At 41.4% G+C, this 12,083-nt stretch overlaps 1 protein-coding gene across 4 annotated transcripts in view; it reads left to right on the top strand.

Moving 5' to 3' along the window:
- tnn (tenascin N) overlaps positions 1-12,083 on the top strand; it is a 45,107-nt gene that overhangs the window by 11,807 nt on the left and 21,217 nt on the right. For all 4 annotated transcript variants that reach the window (XM_035905960.2, XM_035905959.2, XM_087832051.1 and 1 more), the window contains exons 5-7: positions 1,695-1,828; positions 1,937-2,066; positions 10,691-10,873. In XM_035905960.2, coding sequence (XP_035761853.1) covers positions 1,695-1,828; positions 1,937-2,066; positions 10,691-10,873 — 447 coding nt within the window. The remainder of the gene's footprint in view (positions 1-1,694; positions 1,829-1,936; positions 2,067-10,690; positions 10,874-12,083) is intronic.

The raw sequence follows: 12,083 nt of genomic DNA, 5'->3' as shown, positions 1-12,083 counted from the left end.
AAAAGACTGCTGCATTTGAAGAAAAACATCGAGCTTCCTGACTTTACCGACTTTACCTTGTGGAACAGCATCTAAATCTTATGTAAATTCCTTGCTTGCCAAAGCTATAGTGGACTCCATAACCACTTATTTCACATTTCTCATTTTCCCTTGTAATAAGCTTTTACTTGCACGCCATGTTTTGCTTTTTCTTTTTCTTTTTAAAAAATCTATACAGTCTGCCATTTTATTTCCCTCTATCATACCCACAAAAGCTCACCTTGCCTTTAAAAAGCCTCACTCCCCAACACAGCTGACATGTCATCTTCTGTGTTTTGGCTGTGGTTTTGGTTTGTTTTTACTCTTAGCTCTCCCACCATGTCTTTCCAGAATGGCCAGAGAAGCACTTTAAAGGAGTCTTTCTTTCCATTTAGAGTAAAAAAACAAAACAAAACACCTATTTTGCCGTGTTCATGATTTGTTGGTTCTTTGACAATCGACTGAGAAAAAAAAGATTTAAGCCTTTTGGTAGATTGAATAAGTGTAGGTGTTATGCAGCGCAGTGAAGGTGTTTGTGGGGACTGAGATGCTGAATTCAGAGGCAGTCAGAGTGATGAAAACAATAGGCTTTATTGGCAAATTCAACATAATGCAAGGCACAAAGAACTGAAATCCAAAGACAAATGTGAGAAACACAAGACAACCAAGAAACACAGGTTGTTAAAATAGATGCCCTGACAGAGCTCACGGCAGGGAAAGCAAAGACAGGAAGGCAAGATTAATGAGATAGCAATTTATGTCAAACTTAAAGTTTTAAAACTTTAAGATAACCCAGTTTCACAGAGAAAGTTGATAAAAGATCACCGTAATATGCGTTATCTCTGTCTAGGGCTTGGGGTTTTGTTGACCCAGCTAACTCGAAGAAAACCTTTCTATGTTTAATTTCCTTCATAGTACACCCCCCTCAGGGCCTTGTAGTATGAAGTGAGTTTAGCATATCCAGGTTATGCTTTCATTATCTGTATTCACTTATCCTAACATTCAGGTGGGGTTGATTATCCTGACCCTAGCGGTCAAGCTATCAAGCAGTTTATCACCCAGGAGTTTATCAATCTAGTTAGCAAATTCCTATGAACGTTGTTGTGTTGGCAGCATCTGTCAAATCAAAAATCTTGCTAAGTGTACGGCAGCAGAGCAACTGCAAAGGAAGCTAAAACCATATTATGGGAACAATATGAAAAGGGCTTAAAGCAGCACAGCTGCTGTAGACAATGCAGCAAGGCGAGAGTGTGTGAGAGGAAAAGTAGTGTTCAGTAATTTAATATTAAACGTGTTGTATGAATTTGTGTGTGGTTTGGTTGGTGAGAAGAAAAAAACTTTAAACCCTGCCACTATCCAAGCACTGAGGTCTGGGAGATCTTTTACAGGACAGGCAGTGATTTAACACCAGTTAACCCAAGGTTAACCCTGAAGTTACATGGATAGGATGAAATCCTGCTTCACAGTGGTGGCCTTAGGATGACAACAACAGCTACAAATAGACAAGACAGAGGAAGTGAAGACAGGGAAGCGAGCAAAAAAGAAAAATTAAAATGCAAGCCTGAATAACAAAATCAGAAAAAGAACTTTTGGACATGATAGCGGACTTGTTGATAAAAATAACTGTTAAATTCTGTTAATTCCTGACTTCTGTGTATATCTCTTTGTTCTCTCAGTCTTGGCACCTCAGGGTCTGCAGGTGGTCCAAGTGACTGACGTCTCTCTCCTGGTTGAGTGGGAGTCCGTTCAAGGGGCCGAGTATTATGTGTTGACATATTATCCGAAAAATGACGAGGGTGCGCAGGAGCAGGTAGGTTTTTCTGCTTTGATCATTTCTGTGTCAAATACAGGTTGTAGCAAAAAAAAATTATATCACCTATTTCATCTTACAAACTTCTTCTCGTCAACTGCATATTAGATTTCGGTTGCCAACACAGAGAGCTCCTACCTCATCACAGGACTGACTCCTGGGGTTACCTACATTGTCCAAGTACATGCGGTCATTAAGGAGATCCAAAGTGAAGCTGACAAGATTGAAGCCACCACAGGTGAGCACAGACGGCTCTGATCAGGACAGAAAAACAAATACGGAGATTTAAAATGAGTATTTTTCAGACTAACAGACATTAGTGCTGTAGCAGAACTGGGCGGTGTGCAGCATGTTTCCTTTAAATGAGCTGGTGGTTTAAAGTGAAGGCAGATGTTACCTATTAAAGACTACCGTGGCTTTGAGGGCAGGTGTGGCCTGCAGGTCTTAGGGATTAAGTTAGATTTTCTCGGGATAAAATAGTTGCATTTGAAGTCAAACATAATTGTGTGTGTGATTTGGCATTAAAACACCATAAATGCTGCCAAAAATTCAACACTGGTTGATTTTTTTTAACCGTATTAATAATATCAAGTCCTGAAACTTGAAAATGTGTTTGGAAAGGATGATTTTCCTTGTTTTTTCCTCGAAAGAAATTGAATGTTGACTCCAGCTATTCTGGTAGAGTCCAGGAATGAAAATATGGACCTGGCATGGATTGATAACCTGCCTCACTTTCTCTGTTACTCTTGTAGAATGAGCACGATTGTTCCTGTATTCATCTTTGTCTTTCACAGAAATTCTATGGTAAAAAAAGCAATGAACAGACTGAAGACTTTAATTACTAAGTGTTTCATTAAAGACTGGCTTGTTAGCCTTTAATTCTCAAGGAAATTGCTCCATGAACTTGCTCACAGATGTGGCGGGACACAGATGTGTAGAGAAAGAGATTACTTGACAGGATTGATGGGAGACGTGCAGAAAGTGGGAGTGTGGTTAGATTGGTTTACCATGGAAAACCTCACAGAGCATAGCTTTCAAATATGGGCATAAGAAATCACGCCATCATCTGGCTTATTGTTGTGTGAGGCAGACTGGTACATACTTTTTGTTTTAACTTCAAACAATGATCTACTTCAAAAGAGGGTTTGGATGGATGTTTTTAAGTTTTCTTTCGGGAAGCACAACAGCTGGCATGAAAAGAAGCTTTTCATTTGGTCACGCTTGCTTTGTTTGATGGAACTCACTTTTTTCTCATGAAATTGCAGAGGCATATCTCTAATTCACGTCTGAATTATTCAGAATATTCTGAGAGATGGGAGGATGCAGTGGCATACAAAGTTCTGAATGATCAGGCTCCATCATATCTTAAAGACCTCATAGCATCGTTTCATTCCAACAGAGCATATCTCTCTAAGACTGCGGGCTCATTTTCGGTTATTTGATTATCTAAAAGTAGAATGGGAGGCAGAGACTCCAGCTATCAGGCCCATTTTCTGTGGAACCAACTCCCAGTTGGGTTCACGATACAGACACTCTCTCTACTTTTCACATCAGACTTCAATCTTCATCCCTCATTTATGCTGCTATAGACTCAGACTGTGAGGAACCATTCATGATGCACTGATATCATCTCTATGCTCTTCTTTTTACTACTCATACCAGGATACCAGGATTGCATGTCCTTAACTTTAATCCTCTTTTTAGTGGTTTTTCCCCTTATTCTGATTTGTTTTGTTTTGGGTTTTTTGGGTTTTTGGGGGTTTTTTTTGTGGTTTGTTTTCTGTCATCTCGTTCCCATCACCTCCAAATCTATAGCAGCTGATTGAACATGGGGAAGTCATCTGATCATTGAGGTTGAAGCGTTTTGACATGGCGGCTGCTTTGAGCTGTTACTGTTGTTTTAAAGTAATTACATACAGGTAGAAGTGAAAATGCTGATGTGACATGTAAAGTTTAAAAATAAAAGTAAGTCACAATGTACACTGTGTAAAGTGTAGACGGCACTAAAGCATAACTATGATGTTTGATTCTCGAGGTGTAGTAGATGTCACAACTTTACAAATAGCTGTAAAATGTTAAGTCTACAGAACTGCTCAAGGATTGTTCTCGACCGCTGACTGTGTTTAATTTGTGTGTCCTGCTGGGTGATATGTTAAACCAGTTTATCCTGACTTTATTGTGTGAATGCTGTGACTTTAAATGTGGGATAGCACAGAGTATGCAAAGGTTACTTTAAAAAACATCAGTAAACCTTTATATGCACTTTTCTATGATGATGCTGGCAATGTCAAAAAAAGGAGAAAAGAAATGCACTGTAAGGAAGAGGACTCCCTTACTACAGTTATTTATATTTTACTATCTGTATAGCACTTTAGAGCACACCTTTCACTTTATTAAAAGCACCTTATCAAGCACTTTATTTAGCATTGCACTTTAAGCATGGATTTGCACAGTAAAACATTTGCACACAAGAAGTTTAAATATTTATTGACTATTTATTGGGAATTTTAAAATCAGTTGGTAGCCTTATTTCAGATCCTGCACAGCTGCTCCTCATTAAGGAATGTGGTGGTTGTCTGTCAGGAGAAAAGAATGAAATGGTGATTAAGGTTTCCCAGAAAGGAAAACTAATGCAAATGTGTGTGAAATCTAGGGATAAAAGTAGTGCAAATAAGTGTAAAATAATGATTACTCACCTTTCTTGCCTGTGTCCTCTTCAGGGTGTTTGGGCAAATGTTTCCCCGGGGGTCCAGACACCATTTAAAGGTTCCGGGAGAGACCATGGGTAAAGAGAGCGTGGTGAATCTTTTTGTGCTTGGGTTTTTGGGTTTTTATAATATTGGGTTTGGTGTGATATTGAGGTGTGAAATATTTGTTAATATGTAGATGTGAAATGTATTTGTGTATTTATTTATTCTTATTGATATATTGTATACTGTGGTGGAAGGTTGGGATTTAATAACTTACCTGAAGAGTGGAATAATGGTTATGTCTGTGACAGCTGAATATATTTAAAGGCTGCCAGTTGTCATTAGAGGTGTGGATTTTTTGTGCTGTGAAGAAGCTCGATAAATTGTTTGTAAGGAGCGCTGCATAGAAAATAAATACTTTGTTCCACTACACTTGTCTTGGTCCACCTCACTGTGTTTCCAGCCGCTAAGGGCCGCCCTGTTACAAGTGGTGTCAGAAGTGTGTCACTCATGCCACAGTGAGAAGATGATGACAAGAGGTGGAAGAAAGCCAGGCCAAGAGGAGCAGCCTGATGAAGGAGTTGGAGCTTCATCTGAGCTACAGGCCATGGCAGCAACAAGCCCTGAGGACAAATTGGAGGAGTTGACAGGGTTGGTGAAATCTCTTATGCGGTCTCAAGCAGCCAGAGACCAAAAGTGGGAGAAGGATTTGTCACGTCAGGAGCAAAGGTGGAAAGGCATGCAGCATCAATTTCAGCAAATCCAGCTACAAGTTAACGCTGTAATTGATAAGCCTGATCCACCAGAGGCGCCAGCGCCCCCTACAACATCTGAAGAACAAGAACTTGGATTCAATGGTGAAGACATTCCAGTGGCCAGTGGGTCTAGGTCTTTAATTGAACCAAAACTTTTTCCTCTGTCAACAGAAGATGACATTGAACATTTTCTGACAACGTTTGAAAGAATGGCAAATGTGTGTCGATGGCACAGAGATGAGTGGGCTATTCGTCTGGTTCCCCTGTTGACAGGTAAAGCCCGCACAGCCTACGTTCTTATGGATTTAACAGACTCTGAGAATTATGATAAGGTGAAAGAGGCAATTCTGGCAAAATATGAGATCACTGCTGACACCTACAGACGCCGCTTCAGATCTCTGAAAGTTGAACCAGGTGAGACGCCACGTGAACTCTATGTAAGACTGAAAGACCTGTTTTCGAGATGGATTAAACCTGAAAAATCAACTGTAGAAGAAATATCTGAGCAGATAATTCTGGAGCAGTTTTTGAGAATGGTTAATCCAGAGCTGGAGATCTGGATACGTGAGCATGACCCGAAGACGGCAAAGGAAGCAGCTAGCCTCGCAGAGGTTTTCACTTCAGCCAGAAAAGGAAGCAAGAGCACCTACTTCAGCCGGGAGACCCACTACGCCCAACCAAGTAAGTCCATTGGGGGTGAACAGGGTTCTGGTCAAGTTCATGCTAGAAATTTTCCTAGTTCTAGGCAGCTCCCTTCTCATAGACCTCACAATGTGAAGAAATCCTTTAAATCTTCAGTTCAGGATATTAAATGTTATCACTGTCATAACTTTGGCCATACACAACAATTTTGCCCTGCCCTTAAGTCAAAACCATCGCTTTTGTGTGCAGTTCCAAGACCAGCCACAGAGTCGGTAGGAAAGAAAGCTTGTACTGTCCCTGTTTTAATTAATGGGCGTAAAGAGGAAGCTTTGCTTGACTCTGGGTGCTTCCAGACTCTTGTACACTCTAGCATAATTTCAGGAGAAAAGCTAAGTGGGGTTGGGGCTACAATAAGTTGTGTGCATGGAGACGAACACAGGTACCCCACTGCTGAGGTTTACCTGACAGTGGGAGGTCAAACCTACTTGTTAGTGGTAGCTGTGGTCCCCAGTTTGCCATATTCAGTGATACTTGGTAATGACATCCCCACTCTTTTTGATCTATTACATCAGTCAGATTATGACCCTCAAGTGAGTGCTGAGAAAGACATTCAAGGCTTTGGTAATGAATCTGGAAGCTCACTTCCTCTAGATATGACAGTTGAGCCATTTAAACCATGTCATGTAGTCACAAGAGCACAAAGTGCAAAGGAAATGATGCAAGAGCTACCCTTTTTTGAGGAGTCTCTTGAAACAGAGCCAGGGAAGATTAGGAAGTCTAGGGCTCAGAAAAGAAGAGAAAAGTTCAAAGGCTCAGGGGAAAAAGGTACAGCATTGTTTCCTAAGCCAAATAACCAACTTGAGTTTGATGTTCCCTCAGATTTAGGTGCAATCCAAAGAAGCGACCCTACTCTAAAACCCTGGTTTGAGAAGGTAACAGAGGTAGAGGGGGCTAGTCAAGGTCAGGTAAGCTGTCTTGCAGACACTGTTTACCTAATTAAAGGAGGCATCTTGTACCAGAGAAAGGGGAAGTGCGAAGCTGTGGCACTCCCACAACAGTTCAGGAACAAAGTTATGGATTTGGGTCATTCAATTCCATGGGCAGGTCATATGGCTTTTCACAAAACACTGAATAGGATCAGCAGCCATTTTGTTTGGCCAGGGATGTATGTCCAGGTCTCTGAGTTTTGCCGTTCCTGTGGAAAATGTCAGTTGACCTCAGGCAAAGGAGTAGCGCGAGCCCAGTTGCAACCACTGCCAATTATTGAAACACCGTTTGAGAGGCTAGGCATGGATATCGTGGGCCCTTTAGAGAGGAGTTCCACAGGTCATCGCTACATATTAGTCATATGTGACTATGCGACACGGTTTCCTGAGGCCTTCCCACTCAGATCAATTAAAGCTCGTCACATTGCTAATTGTCTTCTGCAGCTTTTCTCTAGGGTAGGCATACCAAGAGAAATTCTGACGGATTGTGGAACGAACTTTCTATCCAAGTTGTTGCAGCAGGTTTATAAGCTGTTAGGGATAAAGGGACTTAAGACCACCCCGTATCACCCCCAAACGGACGGGCTAGTGGAGAGATACAACCAGACTCTCAAACGTATGCTGCGCAAGTTTGTCTCTGACACAGGTGCTGACTGGGATCAATGGCTGCCATACCTTCTGTTCGCCTACCGGGAGGTCCCGCAGGTTTCTACTGGCTTCTCGCCTTTTGAACTTTTGTACGGTCGTCAAGTGAGAGGCCCCCTGGATCTGCTTAAGGACTGCTGGGAGGACCCCAAAGCAGAGGGTGAAAACATCGCAGCCTACGTAATTAACATGAGAGAGAGATTAGAGAAAATGGCATCATTGATGCAAGACAACATGAAAGCTGCACAAAAACATCAAAAGACTTGGTATGATCAGAAGGCCAAGGATAGGGTCTTCCTTCCAGGTCAGAAAGTACTGTTATTGCTTCCCACCAGCGATAACAAGCTGCTGACAAAATGGCATGGACCATACGAGATCGTCAGACAAGTGAGTAAAGTCACTTATGAGCTGAATATGCCAGAAAGAGTTAAAAAATATCAGACATTTCACATGAACTTGTTGAAGGAATTCCACAGCCGACAAGAGCCGGTCTATCAGTTACTGGTGCGTTCAGTTAAGGATGAGGAGGTGACTGAGAAGTTCTTTCCAACTAACATTCAAGTTTGTGCTTCAGTTGACCTTTCTCATTTGTCTCCTACTGAGCAGGCTGATATAAAACCACTCGTGGACCCACAGCTCTTTCGAGAAACACCAGGCTTCACATCACTGGTTCAGCACAAGATACGGGTGAAGGAGGATGCACCCGTTCGACAAAAGAGCTACAGAATTCCAGAACGGTTGGTGCCAGTGCTGCAGAAAGAAATAAAACTGATGTTGGACCTGGGAATCATTGAGGTGTCAAGTAGTGAGTGGTGCAGCCCGATTGTTTTGGTACCAAAGAAAGATGACACCCTGAGATTCTGTATTGATTTCAGATATTTGAATGCAGTATCCAAGTTTGATCCCTACCCAATGCCCAGGGTGGATGACCTGCTGGAGAGAGTTGGATCAGCAAGGTATATTACAACACTCGATCTGTGTAAAGGATACTGGCAAGTGGCTTTGGCACCAGAAGCGAAAGAGCTGACAGCCTTCAAAACTCCTTTTGGTATGTACCAATTTAAAGTCATGCCATTTGGGCTTCAAGGTGCACCAGCGACATTCCAACGATTAATGGACCATGTACTGAGAGATGTGTCAGCATTCTCTGCAGCATATCTGGATGACGTGGTGGTGTACAGCCAGTCCTGGGAAGAGCATGTCACTCACCTACAGAAGGTGCTACACTCCATCAGAATGGCTGGACTGACTATTAACCCCAAGAAGTGCTCCATAGCCAAGAGAGAAGTGGAGTACTTGGGCTTTGTGGTTGGCTCTGGGAAGATAAAGCCGCAGGTTGGAAAGATTGAAGCAATTCAGTCCTTCCCAGTTCCGACAACAAAAAGGAAGGTGAGAGGTTTTCTGGGTCTAGTAGGCTGGTACAGGAAATTCATACATTCTTTTGCAGAGCGATCCACTGTACTGAATGACCTCACAAAAGGCTCAGCCCCCAACAAAGTGCGTTGGACAGAAGACTGTGAACAAGCATTCAGAGACCTCAAGGGAGCAGTTTGCACACATCCAGTTCTACACAGTCCAGACTTCAACAAACCATTCATCTTGCAAACTGATGCTTCAGGAGTTGGCCTTGGTGCTGTCCTTCAGCAAGAGGTGGAGGGTGAAAGAAGGCCTGTGGTGTTTCTGAGTCGGAAACTACTCGACAGGGAGACGAGGTATTCGACGGTGGAGAAAGAGTGCTTGGCCATGAAATGGGCTATTGAGGCCTTGAGGTATTATCTTCTGGGACGTCACTTCACTCTAGAGACTGATCATCGTGCTCTCCAGTGGTTGAACCGCATGAGGGATGCGAATGCCCGCATTGCAGGATGGTACCTGTCTCTGCAGCCTTATGACTTTACGGTCCAGTATAGGCCTGGGAAGTCAAATGTGGTTGCTGACTGTTTATCTAGGATGACAGAGGACTGAAGCACTTCGTGCTTAAGAGAGGGAGGAGGAAATGTAAGGAAGAGGACTCCCTTACTACAGTTATTTATATTTTACTATCTGTATAGCACTTTAGAGCACACCTTTCACTTTATTAAAAGCACCTTATCAAGCACTTTATTTAGCATTGCACTTTAAGCATGGATTTGCACAGTAAAACATTTGCACACAAGAAGTTTAAATATTTATTGACTATTTATTGGGAATTTTAAAATCAGTTGGTAGCCTTATTTCAGATCCTGCACAGCTGCTCCTCATTAAGGAATGTGGTGGTTGTCTGTCAGGAGAAAAGAATGAAATGGTGATTAAGGTTTCCCAGAAAGGAAAACTAATGCAAATGTGTGTGAAATCTAGGGATAAAAGTAGTGCAAATAAGTGTAAAATAATGATTACTCACCTTTCTTGCCTGTGTCCTCTTCAGGGTGTTTGGGCAAATGTTTCCCCGGGGGTCCAGACACCATTTAAAGGTTCCGGGAGAGACCATGGGTAAAGAGAGCGTGGTGAATCTTTTTGTGCTTGGGTTTTTGGGTTTTTATAATATTGGGTTTGGTGTGATATTGAGGTGTGAAATATTTGTTAATATGTAGATGTGAAATGTATTTGTGTATTTATTTATTCTTATTGATATATTGTATACTGTGGTGGAAGGTTGGGATTTAATAACTTACCTGAAGAGTGGAATAATGGTTATGTCTGTGACAGCTGAATATATTTAAAGGCTGCCAGTTGTCATTAGAGGTGTGGATTTTTTGTGCTGTGAAGAAGCTCGATAAATTGTTTGTAAGGAGCGCTGCATAGAAAATAAATACTTTGTTCCACTACACTTGTCTTGGTCCACCTCACTGTGTTTCCAGCCGCTAAGGGCCGCCCTGTTACATGCACCCATGAGTGATTTTAATATTTGTTTCATGCCAAATACAAATATTTGTCTATTATTTGGTTATAATATCTTGCAGATGGCCAGAGGCGGAATTCTTGCTTGGCTCTCTTTCCTAGAAATGTCACATTTCAGTGTGCTGGGAGATCATTGTCTAGCTCGGGGACATGTGGAAGCAGAGCAAGGCAGATGCTTCTGTTTGCAAAAGCTTTAAGGCAGACTTCTAAGTTTGAGCTTCATGTCTGTACACTCAGTTCCACCTAACCTTGTATCACCCTTCCCAGATGTCTCAACTATTGATGGTATCCGAGTTCTTGGCCAGACAGACGTCTCTATTGAGGTGGACTGGCAGAACCCTCGAGCTGAGATGGACTACTTCAGGCTTACACACACTGACCCAGAAGGGCAAGAGGAGGAGCTGAAGGTACAGAGGAGCCAAGAGGCGCGCACCAAACACACTATTGTGGGTGAGTCTTACAAGTTTGTGAACAATGTACAAAAGTATTTCTGGAACTGTTGTGCTATTAGAGTAAGCTAAGCTAATCAATAAGAAGTAAATAGTCCCGTAACCTTGTTTCTTGAATCTTGAATTGGACACTTAAATCTTGAAATAGTCATCCAATTTGATTTAAAATAATCTTCTGGTTTTACTTTGCAATTTATATTGTAAAAGTGCTACAAAAACGTACATATACAGACACAGTTACTTTAAATATTCAGTTCAAATTAAGCATTAGGGTAAAAATATTAATAATGTTGAATATAAAAACATGGAACATGACATCATCTCATAAACACACAGTATACAGCAATGGTAAAAAGAAGGCACACTCTCTGTCCGTTTAAACGTTTTACATATCATGAAACAATAAACAATTATTTATTTATTATCAGATCTTAATTAGGTAAATACACAACTGAGATGAACAGCAACAGCATATTAAACATCATTATTTAATTCACAAAAAACAAAATGATTTAAAAGCCAAAGTGCAGAAAAACTAAGTTCAGTCTGACCGTTTCAGCCAAGCTTTAACTGTTGAACACACGGCCTCACATTTCTGGATTTCTGTGGTATACAGAGGAATTTCTGCTCAAATCAATGACTTCAAGGTGCCCAGATCCCATGTTTCAAATACAAGTCAAATCATCAATCCATGCTATGACTGGTTTTCACCAAACATGGCTCTAGGCATCATGTAAAAACATCTCGACATCGTCTGATCTGTCCAAAGGACATTGCTCCAGAGGTCTTGTTGTTTGTTCAGATGTAACTTTGCAAACATGAGCTGCGCTGCCATGTTTTTTTTTTTTTTTTTTAGAAAGAAGACTTTTTCTTTTGCCAAGCCTCCAAAACAAGCCATGCTTGTTCAGTCTTTTTCTAATTGTACTGTCATGAACTTCAAATTTAACATGTTAACTGAGGCCCGTTTGTCTGAGAGCAAGCTCTTGGGTTTGTTGCATTGTACAGTCTGGCCTTGGGAGAGGAATTTGCTGGATGTCCACTCCTGAGAAGATTGTCAGCTGTCTTCGATGTTTTCTGCTGAATCATCTTTTTCACATGATGCACTTGGATTTATTTGGAAATGACCTTCTCAGGCTGAATGTTTCCCCTACTTGGCATTGTATAAATTAAATACACTACTTCTGCGTTTTGGCTTAAATTTTTGTTAAAAT

The sequence above is a fragment of the Neolamprologus brichardi genome, chromosome 18 (genome assembly GCF_056152115.1).
Source record: "Neolamprologus brichardi isolate AB-2024 chromosome 18, ASM5615211v1, whole genome shotgun sequence".
NCBI classification, from domain to species: Eukaryota; Metazoa; Chordata; class Actinopteri; order Cichliformes; family Cichlidae; genus Neolamprologus; species Neolamprologus brichardi.
The sequence above is the reverse complement of the archived record's forward strand: the minus strand, read 5'-3'. Positions and strand labels throughout refer to the sequence as shown.